Below are 20,297 nucleotides of genomic sequence, written 5' to 3'. Positions count from 1 at the left end.
TAACTTTTATTGACAAAATCTGAAACCTGTATACTGCCTCATGAGGAAAGCCCTAAATTTCARGGAGCTAGACATGTAAATTTGCTCTCAGCCCCAAAATTAGGTTTCTCAGTCACAACTAGAAGGATGTAGCCAGAGTCTGCAAGTCTTCCTGAGATGGAATAGTTTCAACACAGAAGGCTCTAACTTAACAATGTGGCAATAYGTGCTTCATCTGCACCCAGCCCAGATTTATAAAACTGGAAGTGTGCTGTTGATGAGAGAACAAATCGTCTTAAGTCCTTGGGGTGCCCCATTTCCACTTGTATGTTTAATCTCCTGGTAACTCCTAATGATGACACAGTGTGATAGGAAGATATTGCTGAGGAGCTGCAGTATCTATAAGCTAGGAGAGARTATGGTTATAGTTAACGAATGCTCTATTATTAAGCAAACTGCCTGTAGACAATTTGAAAGCTCTTTGGTCTGATTTGCCAATAAGATGAAGGTTTCTCTTTGATGGGAACCACAGTTAGTCTGTTTTGTCCAACTTTTTCACAAAACATAGTTTTACAATGGGTCATTAGACTTGATTATAAAAAAACAAGCAAAGGAAATTACTTCAGGGTTCAGCCTTCATACTTCACGTAACCTTTCTAGCTTCCAGTCACATTGACCTGTCTGCCGAAGTTGCCCATCCATTCCCAGTTTAAACTTTAACAACTATTAAAATTGTTCTCGTGTGGGTACTAATTATGGATCATTGATACCAGTAGTAGTTCTTATGAAAGTGAGCAGATAACTGGTACCTATATTATATAGGCTAAAGTGTAGAATTCAGACCTGATTGACTATGTTGGTGTGTGTGTGTGTGTGTGTGGTAGCACCAGCATAATAAACAGAATTTGTATGTGTTCTTTGATTTCATTACAGTCTGCTGATTACAGGATAAAATACTCTTTTTCTGTTTCCGTGATTGTGAGAAGAGTAGCTTTGACTTAAGTTGKTGAGAAGCAAAAGGAAAAAGAAAAATTGTAGGAGTCAAGCTTAAGGAAAAGTATTTATTTGGCTCACGGTTGGGAAACTATTTGTACCTGACATGCAGCTTGAGTAGGGTCAGAGGGAGGATCACGGCCTCGTTGCGTCCRTGTTTCTGTTCCTTTATCCTCTGAAAATTGAGGGGGAGGAGAGCTGAGGCATTTCTGAATGGTTGAGTTTATATATTTTACTATTACATCTGTATTTCTAGYTAGTACTAGCCCTTTTAAACTGACATTACTAGAAAGTAGTGGAACTACCTACAGAATTTGTGTAATGCGTTATCTATATTTTAAACTTATTAAAAAGTAATGGAAATATCTGCAGAATTTGTGTAATGTGTTATCTGTATTTGATAGATGAAAAAAGATGGGGCAATCAAAGCCAGKTTTTTCAGTAGGCCATATAATAGAATTATATCTTGAAGGTGAGTTATTGAAATTACAAATGAATGTTTAAAAGATCCAGAATCACCAATTTGTATGTATTAATAACTGAGGTTAAGCGCGTAATGCTGTAAGTCTCACCCCCTTACCCCTTCTTGTTGGCCCTGGATTAAATAATTATAGATTTTTTGTTTGTTTGTTTTGTTCTTGGTATCCAATCAATCAGTTTTATGTGTGGATTTTTTTAATTATTTTTCTTGATGTAGTTATTGCATTGATTTTGTTTACAAAACTGTTACAACACTCGCTGTTTCAATGCTCACTCTATTTTGTAAATAGTTTACAAGAACTGAATGGGGGATAAACTAGTGCAGAAGAAGGAAACAAGCAATGGTAGGGGGCAGAGTACAAACTGAAAACCTTAGTAGCAGAACTCATTGCTTAGTAGAATTGCTCATTGCTAAGTGAACCTGTAATGTGCATGGAAAGGATGTCTTGTCTTTCAGACCTGTGTGTCCTCTTCTCCACACGTGGAATGGATCACCATCTTGCAGCATCCCCTTTTTTTCTCACCAGGTTACATTTGGCTACTTTCAGCTGAGTTTCATCCTGTTATGGAAATCCTCTCGGCGTGGAGCAGCTTGTTCAAATCAATGCAATTTATTTCTCTGTACAAAGAGCACAAATAGACAGCAAAGGAGCAAAGATTAAAGTGAAAGCTTGCTTTTGTGTGCTGCGGTAGGTTCAGTTCAGCTTTACACTGTAAGGCTAAATCTATTCTAGTCAAGCTACACACCCCAGAAACATTGGGCAAATTACATGCGCTGCTGGAACTAACTTTGACATTCGGCCTTTAAGATTTTCCTTCCTGAGGACTCAAAATATTGTTTCTTTGGAATTTTTCACTTCAGAATCTCCTGAAGTTTTGAGCAGTGCCCTTGATCCTAATCAAATACATTTCTTTACGGAAAACCGGGGAGGAGGGTCAGAGGACGTCTTCCTGGAGCTGATTCTTAATATTGTCCATTTGAGCTGGTGGTTTCTGTAGCCAGCATTTTGAGCTTGTGGCAGATTTAACTTCTAGTCACTTTCAGAAAGACAATAACATCACATGATATTATTACAATACTTTTTTTCCCTCAAAGTAGAGCTATGAAGATAATGAATCCTGAAAAGGGTCCCTGTCTTAACTGTGCATTTCAAACATTTTTGCTATGAGAGAGAAAAGTAGTAGTATGGATACATCAGAAATATTTTTCTTTAATAATAATATTTCTCTGTATTTCATTCTATAGAATCTTTATATGAATGTTAATTCCTTGTTAATATGTAGTTCCTTTGCTGTCTTTCTTGTTCTTATATGCCCCTGTTTTAGTACTCCCAGGAGTTATGATTATTCAATGACGCATTGCTGGAGTACTAAGAATAAAGACTTATTTTATGTTTGATGGAGAGAAAGTGATGTGTGAATTTTAGCAATCTGGGTTACCTGCGAAGCTTTTTATTAGTTTGCAAACTGCCTTGCTATATTCAATATCCTATTTTGAAATTATTTAAAGCAAATTTTATCAAGTCTCTGTCTTCACTCATGTGGTCCTCATATTCTGGATTCTTCTGAAACAGAAGAATTGTTGGATGCTGATCTGTTCCAAGTGTAAAGCTTAAGTAAGTGCATTATTTCAGGCTAATATTAAATGGTCCTGATGCTTATTAATATCTGTGGCTTTCTCTGAAGCTTTRTGAGGCAATTCTGACAGCATTGCTGGCTTTTTTCCTATCTTATAATTGAACTATTTCCTACTAGTGCTGATTGAAGAAAGAGTTGGACTGTTACACAACACTCCCACCTTTGCTGATCTAGGAGAGGAAAATACTTAAATTAGTTTCTCAACAAGAACAGGGCATATGTCATCCAATCTGGGCTTGATTTTCTTAAAGAGCCTGCTTCCTGTATTTACTAGAGACAGCAAATCCCACAGATGACACTCAGGGATGTCTTCACTACACAGCTAACGTGTCGTTGGCTGGTTTGCATTGGTCTGGGTGGGAGCATTCACACACCAAAGCCCTCAGTTGATGAATATCCTTGTTGTTTCTGCACTTGTGTGTGTCTGGCAGCAYGTGATGGTTTTGGGGAGCTCTAGGATTCCTTTGTAATCAGTCATGTCTGTTGTGGGATAACTTGTTTGTCCTTTAGGCAGAGCAAAGAGGTGGGAGAGGAACTTGTGGTCTGTCCTTGCAACAAGTGGGCTGATTCCATCTGGAGGTAAACCAAGGGTTGAAGTCCAAGCCTAGCTATTCACTGCTAGCCCTGCAAGCCTGGGTTTAAAACACCTCCAAATCTCATTTAGAGGTTTGGGTTAAAAATGAGTAACAGTCCTGGTTAGCTGTACAATGTGTTAGGCAACTTACTACATCCTCAATGCTACTTTTTTTGTGAGCAGATGCAAAGTAATTTGTTTAGAAGGTTGTTTATAGCCAGTAGTTGCTGAACTAGAGCATCACCACTCTGTAAATAAAAACTTACTTTATTCCAGAATTACAGTTCTGTAATACCTCCTGGTTTCCTTTACACTTGTATTTTAACTCTGTTGTTCTTATGCATTCTTCTCTATAATATCTTTGTTACTTTCAATAGATCTTCTCATTCCTTTCATCAGTTTACTGGATCTTCCCATCTTTCAGTCTTTTATTACTGCTTTTGTTTGCTTCCTTATGCTTCTTCCTTTAATATTTCTTTGGAAAAATTTATTCCTTTGTCTTTCTGTTCATATGACTTTGCATTCCTTAGCTGCGCTGCTGCTATGTGCCCTTTTCTTTTTTTCTAGTGTTAGCATAAAGGAAAGGAAGCTCTGTATTTATTAACAGGGAATTATGGCGGAAGGAAATGTGTGCGAGAGTATATGAAGTAGTGCTTAATTCTTGTTTCTTGAAGATACAGGAAAAGATCAAGCAGGTTGGTGAGAGACAGCTGGGAGGTACAGAATAGTGTATCGGCAGCATTGCTGTGAAGAAAAAGTGTCTTTCAGGAAATGGTGAATAACTTCTGGTTATAAGTAATATAACAGGGGAGGAAAAGAATGGATAATAGAACAAGATGAAAACAATAGAAGTTATTGCTGCCAAGGCTGGAGTTTCCTGCATCTCTGAGGATTTCTCTTTAAACTAATGTTTCTAAGCTGCTTCAGATGTCTACACTGTACTTCAAAGCTGCTACGAGGTAAGGATATTGCCATGACCAGACTAGGGGATGTGTTTCGGTGGCTTGTTCTGGTGGGATCTGTCGTGACGGAGGATGCACAGTCAGTGGATCCCCTGTTCCATCTCTCAAGCAGATGTCATTTCCCAGCAACTACTGAGTGGGTCCCAGCTTGTGGACTGAATGAAGCTAACTATTTTAGAGCTATATTAGATCTATTAATGTCTGATACCTATTTGCAACAGATAGATAGCTGTTCAATATAACTAAAGTTCACTAAGTGAACTTCACCCGCTTTCCCTGGCTTATCCTTGTATTAAACTGGCAGAATGCCCATCAATGTTTGAATCTCTTTACTGTAATATGTGTTACTTCTGTGGGCCTATGTGTTAGGGCATCTGAGGATTGCGGCACATTTAATATTACTTCAGTCTTAAAGCAAAGAAATAGTTACCAGTTTCCTTTACATAACTATATTTCAAATATTTTCTGTCAGACTGCTGAAATACATACAAAATACAAATGTATATATACTTACCATTTAATATTATAGTACTTTTTCTGTATCCTTTTTAATGGAAGAAAATGAATGCCATTAAAATGTTTTCATTTTGCACACTGATCAAACTGACATTTAAAAGCCCTTATCTAGGTTAACGGTAGGATTTAATATCCTGACAAGGTCATTTCAGCCTCACCCTCTGTATTAACAATGCCAAAGTAGTATTAATACGTCTGCTGACTTGCATGTTAAGGTGGGGTTCATCTTAAACAGTCAGCTCTGAAAATTAGAGAACTCTAGTACATTTTGAGTTATTTGTAACGTGATTCCATTTACACTTGCTATGAGTGGTTCTGCTCTATGAGCTTCCTCACTGCACTTGGTTAGTACTATTGTTGTATTGTAATCTGCATTAATTACCTAATAATTAGTGAATAGCTGCTCTGAAGCATGACCTAAACCTTTAATTAAACTTTTCAAAAATTTTTGGAATAGAATTTTATCTGCTGGTAAGCTGTATGCAAGTGAAGAAGAAGGTTCTTCATTGCAGAAGAAACTTAAGGAACTAGAAAGTGTTTAGACTCTCAGATATAACCCATTACCTGTTTTTCGCTAAGCTGCATTTCAGGGTTCACATCTTTGGTGAATCTTGTCATCTTATTCATGGTCGTAAGCCATCAAAAACAAATGATTTTTATTTGCCAACTAGAGTGGAACCCTTGTTAGTTATGGAAGCTGAACTTTGGTTAACTCAGTTTTCAAAAATGTTTTTGTACCAAGCATTAAAAAGGACTGCCTCTAGGTTTAGAACACCTCACTTGTATATTTACAGTTATCAGCCAAGCAGTAAGGTCAGAGAGATTGAGATTTATTCAGATACGATGCTTTAGAGTGAAAGCTGATCAGAATGTTCTACCCCTTTCTAATTCTGAGCATTGAAGAGAGATCATAAATGAGATTTAAAATAACTGCTTTATCTATTATACTTCATGTTAGTGTGAGATCAGTGCTGGTTAGCCTTTTCCCTACTGAAGATGACAAAATATTTATTTTTCAGTTTTCTTGAAATAAGTATGGGGAAGGAAAGATCTACAGCATGTGAAAAAGTATGATTCAGTGTTTATCAAGTTATGTTTTATTAATAGCAACAATACTGTAAACAGATGCTTTAGGGATTACTTAAAATGAAACAAAATAGTCCTTGTAGGACTCTCCTGAGTAGGAGAAAAAGTATTTAAGKTCAGGAGTACTGTAACTAAATTTTTAAACAAAATTAATTTATTGCACCTATAGTACAGAATACTGTAGTTGAATATATAGTGTTGTTTGCATTCTGGAAGCACTAAATTTTCTTTGAAAACTCATCTCCTAGTACTGTTATTTTATCCTCCGGTGTTTGGAGTCAAAAGTACAAGGATATAGTTTTAGAGAACTACACAGATTTTTCAGGCATCTTTGTCATCAATAACAACGTGGAAAAAATCTAGTCAAATTTCATGCGAAAATAAGCTGCCAAATTTGATTCTTCGACCTTGCAGTGATGTGTGTGCTAGCTCAAGTGGGGGGATCTGTGCCCCGGGGGTAGGAGGAAAGTCTCTGCCAGGTTGAAGGTAGCGAGGGGAGCTGACATAGTGATGTGCAGGATGGAGTTGGGAACTTTACAGCGGAGCATATGGGAGATAACAAGAGAGATGGGGTTTCTTTCCTGAATTATGAAACCTTCTAGAGTTAAAGGAGGTTAGGTTTTAGGCTCCCTAGTGAGTTATAATTTAAATGCAAGTGTACKTGGGTTATTTTTTCCAAYGTTTGTGGTAACCTGCCTAGCATCTGAAAGATGTTGCRAAGAATTCTATGAGGTTTGAAGAAATACTCCCAGTTAACAAGATTTTCCAGACTACTTTAGTGTTTTCTTGTTTGCTTTCATTTTTTTCCTCTCTGTTTTCCTAAGGAAACATAGATTATGAAGTTGTACTTACTTCACTGATTTGTTGTGATCTCCATGTCCCACTGCCCTTACTAGTTTTTAGTCCTTTGGCAAATTTCAAGCAGAACTGAGACAATAGTGAAGTCTAAAGTATACTCGTTTTCCAGCAGCTCCATGAGGATGTTTGCCTCTTCGGTTAATGCTGCCAGTATGAGAAAAGCAGAAGTATGAGCTTGATTCCTACTAGACAACAGTAATTCACGTGGCTGTTCACTGTCGGGATGTAAATTCAAAGGAGGTTAAGCTTCACTGATTGTGTTCTGTGAGATGCTACCAGTTGTATTTTTTTTCACAMTTCAGAATGATGATCTGACCCTAATTTGAAGTGTATGATTTTTAAATGTTGGTAGTTTGTTGCTATATTTTTAATCCTTCTTATTTTAAGAATGCTGTTAATTGTTCCACTATATTTTCAGCCATAAATCCAAATGCAGGTTTAGTTTAATAAGATAATTGAGGATTTAAAAAATAGAGAAACTATTTTCTTCCAAATAAACCACTATATGAGGAAGTAAAATAAAAATAAAATAAAATGGTGTCATGCCTCTTGACTTTTCAATGAACCATTAGATTGGAAAATAACTGGTTCTATCATGAGACAAAGATACTGCTGTTACCATCTTGAAAAGGTAGAAATGAATAATTTAGCAGATGTTAATAACACAAGCAGCATATTACTAAATTTATAGTAGGATGGAATGAAACTTTTGTCAAATGCAAATGCAAAAATAATGTCTTTCAATTATTGTTGAACTTGCATATCTTTCAAGTATTAACCATTATGATATCAGCCCAGTCTTGCTTACTACTTCAGGTGATGAAATTTTTGATTGAGAAGTTTTATTTACCCTAAAAAAAAAAAAAAACCTGAGAAATATGGTATGCCAAAAGTAGTTGCGTAGCTGATGTTGCCATATAACAGAAAGAATTCAGAATATGAATTAAATTTATTTTTAATATTTTAATATATTTTAATATATTTATTTTTAAATTAATGTCTCATTAAAACAGGAAGACTTTGATGGATGAATTAGTTTGTAAATTGCTGCTGGTGTAGTTTAGGTTAGCAGATTTGGATGACCATTGATTTTAGTTGCTCCGAATTTGAAATTCAGTTTGCTATGCTACACGTAGTTTCACTGCTTCATGGTCCTCCTCCCCCTCTTTCCTTGATAGGGCAATTTTTCTCTTGTCTTAAATATTTYAGGAAATATTTGACAGATCGCAGCTATAGTTTCAGTTGTTAGCAAATAGATTTCTAACTTCAGAGGATAATTACTTTCCTCCCTTTCCTCAACTGCAAGTAGTGGCGACTTTCCACCTCCATTATAAATCTAGCATTAATTTTTGCTTTATGAAATAAATGCTTTAATTTTTTATGATTTGGGAACGTTTAGCTCCTACAATAATACATGCTTAATTGATTTTATTCTTCACTGTTGCATTTTGCTTCTCAATATGAGTGAACTCTGCTGTCTGTGCTCTTTAAATCTAGTACTTGAATTGGTGTAACTGGTCTACTGTTGAAGGCAATTGGTGATAGTATTTGTATTTTACTCTCTGAACATTACTGGCTTCAGGAAAGCAGTTGTGAGGCTAATTTCTGACCTGCAGTGGTCTCGGCGTGGGAGAAGCGTGCACTAATGCCTGCCTGGCTTGGTCAGTGTAACCACCTTGATCAGCCTGAGAGCACAGGAGTGGCTCCAGTCTCTCTTCCCCTGGTTCCTGCTCGTTGATTTCAGCCCTCTTCAGTTAGGGGCACCAATGCAGATAGATTTGTTATTTAGCAGGGTCTTCACGGAGCTGCTCCATGTGGGTCTGCACACTCAACGGGCAACAGTGCCCTGTCAACATCTGTCAGAAATAGAAGCTAGGTGGGAAAAGAGCAGAGCTGTCAGTGTAATGTGCCATGGGAGGACAGCAAAGATGTCTTTGTGGACAGCAAGGAGCTTCCAAATTCAAATCCCAGGTAATCATAGAATAGAGGTCAAATGAACAAACCACCTCTGCTCCCAAACCTCTGATCCCCAAACAGAAAACCTTAATAGTTCTTGCCCAGGAGACTTAGTCGGATTGGGCTGTGGAAGCCAATCTTGACCATAAATTTGCTTAGTCCTGAGCAAGTTGTTGGGAGATGTGCTTAGAGCACTTTTTCTCAGACTAAATGTAGTTAGATAAGCTTGACTCAAGTATGTTAGTTCTCCATGTAATTAGTTTTGAAAAATATTTAGGAGCAGTTTATTACCTACTAATTTAGGATTGAGTACAAATTGGAAAAAAAAAAACCCTTTTAATTCGGCCATATTGGTCATTTGAATATTGCCATTTTGATCTTTACTTGAGAATMTGAAAATGAAGCTGCTTAGATCATTTTAATTGAACAGACCAGAAAATGCAAGTATGAAAAGCTAATTGGATGAAATAATTTGTTTATTTCAACRTGACTTATCCTACTTGTCAGGGTTCTTTTACCTTCTTTTATTTTTTTACTGTTCCAAGTGGTAGGAATAAAGTATTACATCTTTTTATTTTTAATCTGTAGGTGTAAATACTACTTGTAAAGAAAAACAAATCAAAGCAGATGTGATGGGACTTGGGTGTAGTATTGACTGTGTTTTTGTGCTTCATTTGAAGGTCATTCTGTGAGACTGCTGGGTCAGAAAAAGGATAATGGGAAACGTTTGGGAGGAGCACGACTGGATTTGCCAAAAATTAGGAAGAATCCACTGATAGAAATCATTTCCATCAATACAGGGTAAGAAACTTCCAGACTTATAAAATATTCACTACTGCAGAGGAATTCAATTTATCACTTTCTATAGGCCTGGTTTATAACTCCTAAGTTACACAGAAAGAGGAAGGATGACCATTATAAATGATAAATGTTTTTCTGGCGTTCTTTCTGGAAAATAAATTCCTGCTTATTTGGGTGCAAGACTGCTGCTGCTCCTGGGCCGTGTACAGTCATGCAGCACCCTTTGTAAGTTTATCTAACTGCTCCTTGGGGGGTGGGGTGGGGTGGGGTGGGGAATGAGGAGGAGAAGGGATGTGGGTTTCATTCTGTTTTGTTTTGCTTCCTGTGTTATTTTGATTTTTTTGGAAGGCAATTTTTGAATATCCTTCTTACTCTTAAGATCTGTAAACATCTGCAGCCTGGGATAGTAATGGATAAATTAGACATGTTCATTCTTTGCTTGCTGTTTAACCCTCTGATACGTTTATAAAGAGCTCTCTATCATGTTCAGATTTCAACCTTTGCTTTGTTTGAATAAACTAGCCTCTGCCTACCAAGATCACAAGTTCTCATCTCTAAAACTGTGAGCATTTTTCTGTTCTGTGTTCCTGCTTTGAGGGATTGCATTTGTAATCCCCCTTCAGCTGATGCCTTCCTTTTCTGGACTCCATTCAGTCATCTCCCATTGGGTCTATTTCCCCAAAACCACCCAAGTCCTTTTCTGATTTTACCTCCTCCTACTTATGTAGTAATTTCTCAAGTGATGAAATATAAAATGCTTTGCTCCAGGCACTCTAGGTAAATGAGAACTTACCAAAAGAAAAAATAGAGTAAATCTTAGCTTTCTTCATTTTCAATTTGGTCTAGCACTTCTGTAAACATTTCATAAACCACTTCTGCTGCTGTGTTCTTCCACACTTACTTAAATATTCTTTTGTTCATATTTTGCTCTAATAGCTGGTGTACTATTTAGGTCAGAGTACTAGTTCAAGATTTAGTATGGTTATTTTTTCTTCCTCTCACATACATACATGGGTGACATTTTGTCATATTGCTGAGCTGTAATACTTACTAAACTGCAGCCTCATGTAACAGTTTATTTTTGAACTCTAGATATGAGCTCTTTTGGCGCACTTAAAATAAGTGAACTAAATTATTGTCTTTTCCAAMGACATCATGTTTATGCCTGTGTGATCAAAATCCGTTTTGATCCTGCCCTCATCGGCAGGATGCGGTCCCACGGGGCCCGAGCGCACCAGRCAGAGCCTGTCCTCCAGCAGGCGCCCGTGTGGTAGGCAGTGACCCAAGTCCCAGGGCTCCGGGCAGGAGCGTGAAGAGACGGGGCCAGAGGCTGGGCTGGAGACAGGGTTGGGGGCCACCCAGGAGACAGAGATAGGCCTGGGGACAGGCCTTTCAGAAAGGGGGTCTTAATGAACTCTTGGCAGCTTCTGTAATTCTGCAGAGGAAGAACTGACTTGCTTGAACATATGCGTCCCGCAGCCCCAAAACGTTCGAATCTTTGGCTCATGTTAACGCCTTTCCCTCTCCAGTGATATGAGTATCTTACGCATTGTGCAAGGTTAAAATTCTGTTCTTTCATCTTTTTTTTTTTTAGTCTTAAGCAGTTTTTCAGTTTTATGGTAAGTTAGGGAGTATGGAGATTGAATTTTTCCAAGAGTTATATTTTAATTTTATATGAGGTTATTGAATATTCTGTCTATATATTGCATTTCAGCATTTGTTTAAGAACAAGTCTGTAAAATGCAATGGAGTTACATAACCAAGAAATTATAGATAATCCTGTTTTTTAAAAGTGTGCCAAAAAGAGGACATAAATTTAAAAGAAATACCTTCAAGTCTATGATTTTTTTTAATGTGGTGGTTTGAAGGAAATGTATTTGATTTTGTCAACTTTTGTCACATTCTAAAACTTTGCAATGCTAAATGTTTTTCTCCTTCCTTTTGATGGTTAATGACTAGACACCTATGAGGTATTAAATAACATAATGGGTTAAATAATGCTTGTAAGAGATCTGCCAATTYTATGGTGGTATGCATAGATTCTTTTTGCTACAGATCCTTTTCATTGAATTAATACCCACTTCTGAACATCTTTTCATTATTAAAAGTGTATCATAGCTCTTCCTTGCAGCTGATCTAGATGTCTGATGAGCAAGAAATACCAAGCCTTTCAYGTAAGATGGTGCACAGAGGGGCAGAATTCAGGGGTTTACAAACAAGTAGATATCAAGAAGGGAAGCACATGACCCTATTTATCTTCTCTTATAGGGAAATAATTATTGCATTGGAATTATWTGATACCAATACACTGCATTGCTTTGTATAGTTTGATAGTAATACAGATTCCAGATAGAATGGTATTTCTTCCTTTGCCAGCATAAGCTACTTCAGTGAGAGGTAGTGAGGTCCTTGGGAGCACTTGAAGATTCTGCAGTTTTTCGGTGAGGCATGCATCTGGTTATTAATCCAAGTATATTGCACTAGGGCCAAGTTGTGGGCTAAGTTGTTGGCCCAGTGGTAACCAGGCTCAGATGCAGAATTAGAACCCCAGGGACACGTGGCACAGGATTGAACTGTGCTGGACACAGAGTTAGGAGACTGGTCTGCTGAATCGAGCATCTTCCCCCAAAGTCAAGGTCTTCTGTTGTTGTTTTGTTTGTTTCTTTCTTTTTTGCAGACTGGGACTGTGGCTCAGAATCCAMAACCTTCTTTGCAGTATTGGCAGCCAGAGGAAGTGTCTGGCCATTATTGAGATTCTCCTTTTTTTTGTTTTGTTTTTGYTTTGTTTTGTTTTTTCCCTGCATTAATTTCATAGGGGTTGTTTTACCTTGTTGTCTCTTGTTCAGTTGTACTAGTAGGATGCTGAGTGGTTGCCCTACAGTGGTACGGGCCTATAGCTCTAGCCCCACAATATTCTGCTCCCACCCTACCATTTCAGAGTGTGTCTTCTGTAGAAGCAGCGTCAGCTCTTCCCTTRTTGTCGTAGTACGACTTTCATATGAGACCAGTGTACCACAGGGATCAGAGTGACTGCAGATCTGCACTATTACTTGATGCTGTGTAGCCCTCCTAAGAAACAGAACATGGTCATAAACAAGGTAGACATGGATTATAAAACAAGTGATCAACTGCATRTTTGTGATGGCCCAGCTTGGCTGAAGAGTGAACACCTCTTATTTAAAATGCGTACGTGTCAAAACAGTTTAGGTATCAGCTAGTATGCACTAGAATTTTTCTAAGTACAGTACCAAGTTAGAAGTTGGTAATAGCCATAAAAAAAGACCCTGCTTCTAACAGTTATATCCCTGGGTTTTTGTAGTGGACTGTGTTGCCTCTCCAGAATTTGGCTAATTGAACTGGCTGAGCTAGATTCCTGTCTTTTTGTGGTACTTAGCAAATGTCATCACCTATGTGGCTAACTGTTAAATTACTTTGTGCACCATCTTGAAATCATCCCAGAATACCTTTGATGCACTTATTCATTCTTGTGTTATGCACTACTTAAAAAAAAAANCACATTTTGACTGGCGTTCAACTTTGTGCATAGAGGCAAAATAGTTATTTCTTATTATAATAGTGTTATAGTTACTATATAAGACTATAAATACACTTATGTATACTTTAATATAAGATAAATGCTTAGAGCAAACTCCCAAGCAAATATAAAGTGATGTAATTACTTTGGCCATATCTGAACTTATATTAAAATAGCACAATAYTGAATTGTAAGTGTCTCAAATATGTATGCCATGACAGAGCATATAATGCAGTTTAGCCCCAGAAAACACAGAGGGTAGTAATCCTGAAAAGATAGCGTATATTCTTTTGAAAGGACATCTCTCCACTACAACTGTTTTTTTCCTTTTTTAATCACTGTTCGGCATATACATAATTTTAGTTTCCAGCTATACTATACACTAGGCRTATATTTTAACCATATATGGAATATCAATCTGTTTTGCTTTGTCATGGCAATTCACAGAATAATACGTATAATGAAAATGCACAACTGTTTATATCTGTGGAAGGCGTTTTAATTTTTATCATACCATCTGAAAAGCTAGTATTCCAAAACTTGCAGAAACCACAATGCTGTAACAGAGAGAAGAAGAAAGAGTTGTTTACAACAGAAAGTTTTTACAGTCTACTTTTTTGCCTAAGGTCTCTTTCCACTGTAACTTACTGTAATTCACATCCAAGGACATTATTTTCTAATTAGTATATTTAAATAGGGTATTGATGACAGTCTGAAATACTACTCTTTTTTCAGATTTTACTAATTTATTGCAATTGTAATATTTCACATTTAAAGAATGGGATATAAAAGTATTACAATATTTTATTGATCTAAACCATTCTGCTAGATTATGTGTAAGTGCTATATAGTAGCAACAATGAGAACATACAAAAGGAAAAAAAAAATGATTTACCAGAAATTATCAGGAAGAAGTGATGGGTGTGGGTCACATTCTCCTCTTACCAATTGTCTTGCTTTTAGTCATTTTTACGCTTCAAAGTGAGTTAGCTTTCTGTTCTGTGTTCTGTGTCCCTGTCACTGAGGATGTGTTCTGTTCACCTATGCTTCCTGAAGAGTGGAAAGTGTTGTGTGATATGATTTAGTATTGTGCAATAAGATGATTCAATAGGGTAAGTCTGTGCTTCTTTAGTACCAAAAACAGTATGTCTGGTATCTGTTTAATAGGAATTGCTCATACCCTGAAATCAACAGCTGAGGGCGGGTGGAGTTATCCCTTTGGTCATACTGCTAAAGTCCTCTGTGTTCCTCTAAGTATCAGGCATGGTCAATTTTGTAGGAATATCTGAAGTTTAGTATAATAAATCCCTTTCTCCTGTAGGGAACGTTGAAATTGTTGATGTCTTTGATTTCTTTTGCTGTTGCACATGGTAGTTTTGCCATTGGTACTGATGTATGTTATGAAAGATTGCTTTGAAAGGAAGTAAATATGAAGTAAAAGTTCTGYGGATTTTTCTGGAGTAAATGTCTCTGTTAGCATGCTAACCTAAAARGAGGATTTGAATTTGAGATGCCCTGTCAGAAAGATGGTTATACGCAAAAAGTTTGTTAAATACCTGTCTTCATTTTGTAATAAGAGTATAAACTTTTTTCACTAAAGATTTGCCTGAAATGAGCTATTTTTTTCTCTTATGCTTTATTACTGTTGTCTTTGTACTTTTTATACTGCACATCTCTTAATTTATGTCATTGTTACCCTACTGTCTGTTGTCTTCTTTAATTTTAGTGTCTTCACCACTTGAAATTGCTCAGTTCATTGAACTCAAATCATGCTCAGTTCCAACCATAGTCTTCTAAGTATGGAACTTGTTAAACCCTTTTGCTACAACATCTGAATTTGTCTGAACCTATGCTGTCTCAATTCAACGAGAAGATAATCCTCAGTTGGGCTTCTTTACTTCCCATGTGTGGGCAAGAGCATGATCCTCTGCCAGGAGCTGTTTTGARTAAAAAGATTTCAAATGGTCTTAAAGAACACGTTCTTTAGTACATCAGATACCTGCAGTTGTGACGTTATTTGTTGTATGACTTGAAGATTAATAATAATTTCTTTGATTGTATTCCTTGTTGCTGGTGTCAGATGGTGTTTGAATGCATCTAGGATGAGCATTTATTTTTATGAATAGCATGTATTGTCTCCCATTCCAAACAATGTTCAGCCATTTCWTCATTAAGTCTGCTGACGTATGATGTGTAAGAATGATTCCAGTAAATAGTAGTTCCTTTGGCATTATTCTACTATTCAAGATGATATACAATGACAATTTCATAATATCTGCTAATACTGCCAGCTTTTCTGTAATAACTTTTTTTTGTTCTCCTGTTTGTATAATGAGAGACTTTGCATCTGGTTCTTTGGTGGTCTAATTGGATGACATATCAAAGTAAACTGATGTCTAATTTGCATTATCCAGTTGGCTTYTTACCTAATCTAGTCATATGCTGTTTAAATGCAGTGAGGTTTTTCAGTGTTGTCAGAAGGTATTAGAAGGTAAAGTGAAGTTCTTTGCCATAGGCAAAAACCATTATGATACATCTTTTGTACACAACAAACATTACTGGCATTGAATTCTTGCTGTGAAATGTTTTGTGCTAATGTCATTTCTTGAGCTATCAACTTAATGGTTTCCTGTGTTAYTGGGAATTCTTACTAAAGTACACAAATTCTACAACTGTTTGGGTCTCTTTTGGGTGTAYTGAGAAATTTCTCCACTGAGTTGGAATAAAATTGTTTTGATTATTTCCATTTTTGCACGTTTGCCTCCCTTATGTGAGTTCCTCCCAGCCTCACAAATCTTAGCATTTTCTGCATATAGTACCATCATGGTTAAAATTTGCATCATACCTTCTCCTTATGCATTGTTATGTTTCCTTTTGCTTTTGTATGTCTCATCTTCAGGAAAATTTGCTATTTCACAATTCTCTTAAAAGATTCAGAGAGTCTCATAAAAGTTGCCAAAAACTGCTGTGGAATTCTCCGAACTACAGAACACCACACAACTTTGCAAGTCARTGAGGAAAACAGCAATGATCACATGCTCTCACTGCGTCACCTCAATTAAAACTTTGGGCTGCTTYAGGCATATTTGTGCTACTTTGTCACTAGGTGGCTTCCCACACTCCACAGTTGTATTTCTCTGTTAACCCAAAAGGAAGATGTCCAGAATTTAAGACCGTGCACAATTTTTAAGTTAAACTACTTGGGTAGAATGGGAAAAGGGGGGATGATCTTAATTTCCTTTTGTGTTATTATGCTATAAATTTTCTGTAGTTTCAAATGATTCATTTCAGTACTGTATTCCTGGTTATTTCAAACCGTGGTTTGGAAAAGAGACAGCTTAAACATATTTGGTATCTGTTTACAGGTTAGCACAGAATATTTTCAAGGGGCTTCCTGTCCTTCTTTCTGACAGATACTTACATACAGAAGTATGTTTGGATCACAGAATAAGCTACGTGTCCTAGTCTGCTTGAATGAGGAAAGATGAATTTAAAGTTCCTTGCAATATCATATGTCCTCAATTCTGACCCCAGTATTCTTTCTGAGGTTGGAGATAAATTCCTCCATGTTGAGAAGAGCATTCGTTTGCATCCCTTCTCTTAACGCCCACATACGTATTTCCTAAGGGACATCTGGGCAGAATCCCAAGAAACGTTTTTTTTCATTTCTCAAATTACAGTAAATACTGAGAAATAACTTCATATTTCATGCTTACAATTGATACTGTGTTGCATTTACTCCCAGCTTTTCACATTAAAAAAACTCAAAAGCAAAAAAACAAAACAWGCACTAGAGAAGGCATTCTTTTGAAAAAATGCTGTTTTTCTGAAAGTATGTTAGTGCAAGAAATGTSTATGCTTTTACATACTTATTGCTTCTACTTTTCTTTTCTTGGGCCTATTTTAGACAACGTTATACAACTTGAGTGTTTAAAGTTAAGTGACTATGTCTTTACTGCTCATCAGCTGAGTCAGATAGCTTCAGTTGCCTAATTCTGACAACCTCTTTTGTTAGCATTGGAAAAACTACTTACAGGTCAACTAAAATGAAAATCATACACAGCAGAATTGGGGTTTTTTTGAGTCTCACTGACTTTTATAATTTCTTAAGCTTTTGGATAGTTAGGAGGAATAAAAAGGCATTTAAACTGTAAACATCAGTATGTGATTAAAGAGAAAAATCACACAAGAAAATATACTTTAAAAAACCCAGAAATAATAACTGGTACATTTAATATTAAGACTGTATTTGGCAGAAAATACTAGTGGCACAAAACCCAACATTTCAAGATCACTAACCTTAACATTAGACACAGTATTTTGTATATGCTRATATCTTACTTTAACTGGGGGCAAGAGGGGACAAGACTTAAAACTTAAATAGCACTCTTTATTTTAATTCTGATATTTATGATAAAATACAGGTAGACTGTTTTTTAAAATGATTTTTTTAACCTCTCATCTTACATAAGTCATTACTTTTAAGACAATTTATGGGATTTCTATGCTAATTGCACTGTATTCATCTGAATCTGTTCTTATAGCAAATTCATTTCAAAATTTAGATTTTTATGGTGGGGTGAAATTTTCCTGTTACTGAAAAAAGCCTTACAATTTGAATATTTTTACATTACTGTTCTTGACCTGCATTCTTGAAATGCAAGATAGTTTAAAAATTTTTCACATTCCTAAATGTAAAAGCAAGTTATTCACAACCATACTGAAATGAGTAATGTTCTGTTTGTGCTTCTAGTAGTCTAATAAAAATAAAATGCCTAGAGCAAATTTCTGCACTCCTCTTCTTGCTTTTACTCCAAGATGTGTGTAAGAAGTAGTATTTACATCATGGATAAGTGTCAAGGAGTTCAAGTCCCTAGTCCCATCCTTCTCTTCCCTCCCCTCCCCCCCCCCCATGTCCACTTTGGAATTTAGGCAATAAAATTGTAAATTTTGCCTAGAAACATAACTTTTCTCCAGCAGGATGACTTACTGAAAAAACTGTTGAAATACTTGCTTTAACTTTTCTGTTGCACCAGGCAAACCTCCTCCAGTGGACAAATGTGTGTTTTAGTAAATATCTGCTAGCACGGATGAGATGAAACTCCTGTGTTTATGGTCCCTTGAGGRTTCAGGTACATCTTTGCAAGTTGCAGCTTGAGGAACTGGGGCTACTCAATAGGTAGATGCTGAGAGATGYCTGCACTTTTAAACTGGAAGGTGCCATGCAGTACTTTACCAAATGGGGGKGGGGAGGGAAATGTCAGGCTGTGAAGCAAAAGGTGATTCCTTCCTTCAACAACTGGATACTGCTCATGTGATGGCACTGTCTATATAAGATTCTTCTTGAGTAGAATGGTCCGATAAAGAAGTGAACATTTGAAAGATGTCTGGAGGAGTTTCTCCTCTGACTAATTCATAGTTGTATTTGGGATACTTTGATGAACTAGATTAATTCTCTGTACCAGATGCATTAGTGAAAACATTTCACAGACCCCCTCTCTCTTTGCGGAGGGTAACCATTAATTTTCTAAGTGCTTCGTATTTCCACTTGTCATAAATCTAGGTTTGACTGAGAAGAAGAAAAACGTGGTGGTAAGATAAGGTCTTAAATCCCTGCTTAGGCTAAAAGAAACAAAACAAACAAAAATATACATATTTTTAAGAAAGCTAATGCCAATTACATTCTGTTGAAGGCTGAAACTTGTACGCATGTTCTGTGTTTCCCTTCTGCTCTGATGTATAGTAATAGCTTAAGATGTGCAAAAAGGCTTAAGTTAAAGGCACTGAGTATTGTGTCTAGCAAATTAAGTTCAGATATTTCTCTGTGTCTATATGTAGCTTGATGATAGTCTCCTAAAAAACTCATGAAAGTAAAAGCTGCTTGCACGTTGTATCTCAAGCACTGTCCCTGAAGTTACTTTTCAGGGAATAGTATTGGCTCCTGTATATCGTCATGCTGAGAAGGCAGTTCTTCAGACCTCTGTTTAATCTGTTCCTTTCTCCTTTGGCTTTATTTCCTTCTTCAGGGACTTCAGGACTACCTAACAAAAACATGAATTAAGATGAGATATGCCCCAAAGCCCAAATGTGCATTTCTATTATGAAAAGTGAAATTTACTCTATGCGGGTGCTGGGGGGGGGGAAATTCCTCCTTATTTGTTGGTTTCCCTTCTAGAAAGCTCAGTCTGAAGTCTGCAGAGGCTGCCTGCTGCCCCCCTTTGCATGGCATTGCCAAGGAGTCTGGAAACCCGGTTGTTCTCTTTTGTCAGTATTAGCTAAAATAGAATTTATCCTTGTATGTGGAATTTAGTTATATGACTTTTGTTGAGGAAGAGAGGAACTTTATCTACCATAGCGCTATTTGCTTCTTGCTTCAGGAGAAAGAATAATGATTACTAGTAGACAGAGGGGTTCTTGTTAAGAAAGGAAAATTGAATTTCAGTTTAACCTCTTCAGGTTATAACTAGTTACACTGGTCCATTATGGTTTTGAGAATTAAATTTGTCTTCCCCTTTCTGTAGGGATTTTTCAAATCCATAACTCAGAAATGGTTGGGGACTTCTGTGATTCTGTGATATTTAAATAAATATAAACCGTAAGGGGAAAACCAACTCAGGATTCGTTGGGAAAGACAAACACTGTGGATGACAGTCCACAGTCCAGTTGCTTAATACTGGGGGAGGCCGTCACTCAGAGATAACTGTTACGATGTGACACCTTGGAAGGMATTATTCTGAGCTATGAGTTCCCCATTCTGTGCAGAAAGTATCCCCATTTCCTGACTTAAAAGCATTTCCTTTCAGTGCTGTAAGCATATTCAGCATCAGGAAAGAGGAACTCTATTTCCAAATTCCCTGCCTGCTAGGCAGAGTGAAATATTCCCATTGGAAATACCCAGCCCCAAAGCTTCTCTCTCTGT

The 20,297-nt window shown here is 36.9% G+C and overlaps 1 protein-coding gene across 3 annotated transcripts in view; it reads left to right on the top strand.

The window, feature by feature from the left end:
- Positions 1-20,297, top strand: part of CDKAL1 (CDKAL1 threonylcarbamoyladenosine tRNA methylthiotransferase) — a 414,554-nt gene that overhangs the window by 144,825 nt on the left and 249,432 nt on the right. For all 3 annotated transcript variants that reach the window (XM_085310031.1, XM_085310029.1, XM_085310030.1), the window contains one exon: positions 9,723-9,843. In XM_085310031.1, coding sequence (XP_085166157.1) covers positions 9,723-9,843 — 121 coding nt within the window. The remainder of the gene's footprint in view (positions 1-9,722; positions 9,844-20,297) is intronic.

Source organism: Rhea americana, unplaced genomic scaffold (genome assembly GCF_003343005.1).
Source record: "Rhea americana isolate MKP2758 unplaced genomic scaffold, rheAme1 scaffold_31, whole genome shotgun sequence".
NCBI classification, from domain to species: Eukaryota; Metazoa; Chordata; class Aves; order Rheiformes; family Rheidae; genus Rhea; species Rhea americana.
Note: the sequence above shows the minus strand (reverse complement) of the source record. Positions and strands in the feature narration are given on the sequence as shown.